The sequence below is a fragment of the Triticum dicoccoides genome, chromosome 4B, assembly GCF_002162155.2.
Source record: "Triticum dicoccoides isolate Atlit2015 ecotype Zavitan chromosome 4B, WEW_v2.0, whole genome shotgun sequence".
In the NCBI taxonomy this organism is placed as follows: Eukaryota; Viridiplantae; Streptophyta; class Magnoliopsida; order Poales; family Poaceae; genus Triticum; species Triticum dicoccoides.
The window spans coordinates 105,537,109-105,541,354 of NC_041387.1; the positions used below are offsets into that span (position 1 = coordinate 105,537,109).

Consider the following 4,246-nt stretch of genomic DNA (forward strand, 5'->3'; position numbering starts at 1 on the left):
ATATATTGCTACGATTGATCCGGAGCGTAACATATGACCAAAATGGCTGACTTTCTACTGCAGTGAACATGAAAATCATCAGAGCTCATGATGGTGGTATAACCCAGACCACATTTCTATGTATTCCGAAACACCGTTAAAGAGGGGGTAATCCATATGCAGTTTAGATGTGTAACTGAAAACATGGAAAACCGTGACTCCTCGAGCGGCTGCATCTGAACACCACAAGAGCACAAAAACCACAGGAGCAACAAGAGCTGCTTCTTAGAGCAACCCCGATGGTTGTTGCCGTATCCCTATAAAAACTACTCCCTTCATTCCACAATGTAAGACGTTTTTGTAAGCTATGTCAAAAACAATTTAGGAATCTTGAAAAAGAAAAAAGATTACCTTAACATTTCAGGACCTACGGCTCAAGTGCAAAGGAGTTTCATGTGGACGCTCGTAATATGAACTTCTGAAAGGGATTCATTGGCCACACATGCAGGAGTTTGGGCTCGTTACATCGCCGGAAAAATTTCTACTTTCACACTTCCAACATAAACAGTCATCACAGAAAATGAAAAAAAAAACATGTTCTCCTAATTGCTTTTAAATATGCCACTATATAGTGCTTTTAGTGCCAAATAAACCTATTTTCCCTTGACACCAAGAATCAAACCCTCCAACCTTAGCCCTGCGTCGTCCCACATCTAGGTTCAGGCCACTTAATTGGGCCCATAATAATAATTATAAAATCACAGGAGAAAACAGGGCTGCTTCTTACGACAGCATAACATTCCCACAGGAGACAGCATTCTTCAAGCCAAGAGACCAACATTGAATGACACTTCCTTTTTTTTTCCAGAAATTAGAGGCCCACATAAGTTTAGTTTCATGTGGCTGACTCAAGCATTTAACCAAACAGTAACTCAAATATGTCAGCCCGACATATCCAACAAGTACGGTTTGTGCTCAATGTAAGCAGGACAATTCGCAGCACAAACACATAAACATGATGACTTGCACCGCTCCTGCTTAAAACTGCTCAACAGATAAGAAGGCAACATACGAAACTGAAACGCAAGTCTCTGGTCTCTGACCGGCCACATGATAAGGATGAATTGAACAACAACAACCAAACTTGCAATCGCCATGCTTAGTTACCGCTAACGAAAGCAGACCAACTTGATAGTAGTAGCTCCAAAAAAAAGGCAACAGCAGCACACTCCAGAAGATGGATTTGTCCATTATGCATTGTACCACTGCTGTGCGGCGCATCGGCGATCAGTTAGTCCTTGCCAGCGACAACATTCTGCCACGATCTGTAAACATACCAAGCACAAAACTCATAAGCAACTTAAGAATTCAAAACTCGCTGTGCCATGTACTTGTTATTTTGTTCAAGAGATTACAGGAATGGATTTCAGATATCAACTTCAGCCATGCCAGAAAGTAACATATAGTTTTTCAAGAAAATCTAAACCAAAGGCAACAGAACAATATCATACCAACATGTTTATTCAATTATTTAGCAATATCCATTTTAGCCTAGCAGCAAGTTCATGCTTCACCCTCTACTTGACCAATAAACGGCTCTAGCGAAAAGAAGAAAACAACTTTATAAGTGGTGCATTTTATTTTAGAACAGCATAACCTTGAGTCCTTGACAATACTTTCCAATGTTTGCAGTACAAGCGTAAAACATCTGAGTTACATGCCCGTTAAACTAAAATCGGTTCTTCAGTTGATTTAGAGATGGTATATGTTTTATGGTGAGACTAAATAACAACTTGGATCCCTGTATTTCAAATTGTAAGTCCAAAACGTCTGACAATGCTACTTAGCCCTTTTGAAGACGAGAGCAATACTGAACATCATATTCAACTAAAGAGAAACAACATAGACTACACTTAAATTTAGTTCCAAGTAGCCAAGCCAAGCACTATCCAAAAATTAACTGAGATATGCCTGGCATATTAAAAACTTTTCAACACAACCAGGATAATTTCGACAAAGAAACACACACAATCGATTATAATGACTTGTACTATCTGTATGTAAACCGCTCAACATAAAACAAAGTACTCAGAGATCAGTTAGTCATAACGACAACAATGTGCCATGATCTGAAAAGATAACATACACAAAACTAATAAGTAACAGTTCAACTCAGCATTCCACTTTGGTGAGGTAAGTGCTAGTACTAATTCTGAGGGTTACAAGACTGAGCCTGATGTGAGCTATAGCTATGCTAGAAAACATAAGAGTTTACAGAAAGAAAATCTGAAGCAAGGTTGCAGGATAATACAAGAGCATGAAGTTTGTGTGTGCATTTAGCAATAGGACCAATGCATATCATGGCCCTTAGCAACTACTCCCTCCGTTCCTAAATATTTGTCTTTTTAGAGATTTCAATGGACCACCACATACGGATGTATATAGACATATTTTGGAATGTAGGTTCACTCATTTTACTCCGTATGTAGTCACTTGTTGAAATCTCTAAAAAGACAAATATTTAGGAACGGAGGGAGTACAATATGAAAGCAAAATTACATTCTGTTTCCCCATGCCACATATTCATTTTTCACTAGCATACACAAACTTGTACTGATAAGTGTGGAAGAACCAGCGCCAACTATGTAAGCAAACATACAGAAGCTGTAAAGAAAATGCATGCCGAGAGACAGGCAAGAGCCAGTATCATACCTGGAGTGTAGAAGCTCATGTAAGGTAGGACGCTAAAGTAGACTCCGGCCTCGCCAACGTTCCTGACCAACCCTGACTTGAGCTTGATCATAAATAAGCCAACACATGTGCTGATGAAGATGACACCCACACCCTCCGCAAAGCCGACCACAACTGGTTTGTCATCAGGATTGGCAACAGGAATTGTTTTCTCCAGCTCAATGACCCTGCATTGTACCCAGTCAGCAGCTTCTTCTGTATCCACCTTCCTTGACCACATATAAAGGCTGGAATCCCGAGTGCAGGTAAAGCCCAGTGAACTGTTCTCCGTCACCATGAGAGAAACGTAGTACACGTCCTCTGCCGGTGGGTCAATCATGGATAAGCAATTCTTGCCCAAGTCATACTTGACGATTGGATTACCCCACCGAACTGTGAAGTAGACTGCATCTCGAACAAGGGTGCCTCGCCTAGGCTGGAGATAGGGCGTGTAGTATGGCCTATCTGCAAGCCCCTCTCGCATATGCTGGGTAAAGACTTCACAGCTCTTGTCAAGACACACTGGCACGCTCCACACGCCCGTCTCTGATGAGTAGACGCTCGCAAATATGGTACTCCCTCCGTAAACTAATATAAGAGCATTTAGATCACTATTTTAGTTATCTAAACGCTCTTATATTAGTTTACAGAGGGAGTATCTTTGTAGTCGTGGGTGGCCGCGAAGACCACGCGGAAGGGGCCGCCGTGGCAGTCGAGGTGGTCGCAGCCGTCGGCGGCGCAGAGCACCACCGCAGATTCGATCAGCCAATCGATGTCCGGCGAGGGCACACCGTGGCGCTCGCCCGTGACGGGATCCCAGACGAGGTAGTCCGCATTTTCGTCCGTCCTCATATAGATGAGGACGCGGCCGTGGCGGCAGTCGAGGGCGCGCTCCCAGGGGTCGCCGGAGCTCGGGTGGGGGAAGTCCGGCACCGATGTGGTGGAGGCGAAGCGACGCGCGGGGCGTCCTTCGAGGACCTGGAGCCTGTGGAGGAGGCCGAGGAGGGGAGGGGTGCCGTGGAAGGTGCGGTAGCGGCGGAGGAAGCCGGGGTCGCAGAGGATGCGGAGCCACGTCTTGCAGACGAGGGCGGCGCGGAAGAGGTGCTCGGGCTCGTCCGGCGGGAGGCGGAGGAAGATCTCGTGGATGAGGTCGTCGATCAGCGGCGGAGGCGGGAGTGACGGCGGCATGGTGCGCTCGTGGACGGCGGAGCGAGGTGGAAGCGAGGGTTTTGGGTGGGGATTGGGGAAGGAGAGTCGGAGCGGAGTGAGGCAGGCGCAGCCGCAGCCGCACAATCGTCTTTCTACTCGGCTGGGTTCGACCAGAACCGGTTTGAGAGCATGAGTTGTCTCACCATGTTTTTTTCTGAAAACACTCCCTTCCAGCCGGATGATGGCTCCCTCAAATCAGCCGGATGCATAACCGTTCGATCATATCTTATCATGCAGGAGCGGTGCTACGTGAACGACAAATATTTGGACGATTTGTGGACGATGGTTACATCGAACGGTAGAATCTTGTCCAACGCCGAACAATAGC

The 4,246-nt window shown here is 45.5% G+C and overlaps 2 protein-coding genes across 2 annotated transcripts; both read right to left on the reverse strand.

The window, feature by feature from the left end:
• Positions 1 to 819: 819 nt before the first annotated feature.
• Positions 820 to 3,262, reverse strand: LOC119293423. The gene is made up of 2 exons (XM_037571910.1): positions 2,692 to 3,262; positions 820 to 1,304 (listed from the first exon to the last, which is right to left on the reverse strand). The coding sequence occupies exons 1-2, from the start codon at positions 3,191 to 3,193 to the stop codon at positions 1,267 to 1,269; spliced, it is 540 nt and encodes a 179-aa protein (XP_037427807.1). The 5' UTR covers positions 3,194 to 3,262; the 3' UTR covers positions 820 to 1,266.
• Positions 3,263 to 3,348: 86 nt separating this feature from the next.
• LOC119293422 lies at positions 3,349 to 3,922 on the reverse strand. Its single transcript, XM_037571909.1, has one exon. It carries the CDS (start codon positions 3,895 to 3,897, stop codon positions 3,349 to 3,351), a length of 549 nt encoding a protein of 182 aa, XP_037427806.1. The 5' UTR covers positions 3,898 to 3,922.
• Positions 3,923 to 4,246: the final 324 nt, after the last annotated feature.

Excerpts from the sequence above, each read along its gene's own strand:
- LOC119293423 (XM_037571910.1), bottom strand. The coding sequence starts at position 3,193 with ATGCGAGAGGGGCTTGCAGATAGGCCATACTACACGCCCTATCTCCAG. Across the intron at positions 1,305-2,691 it reads CATGAGCTTCTACACTCCAG|ATCGTGGCAGAATGTTGTCG; the intron begins GTATGATACTGG and ends GTATGTTTACAG.
- LOC119293422 (XM_037571909.1), bottom strand. The coding sequence starts at position 3,897 with ATGCCGCCGTCACTCCCGCCTCCGCCGCTGATCGACGACCTCATCCAC.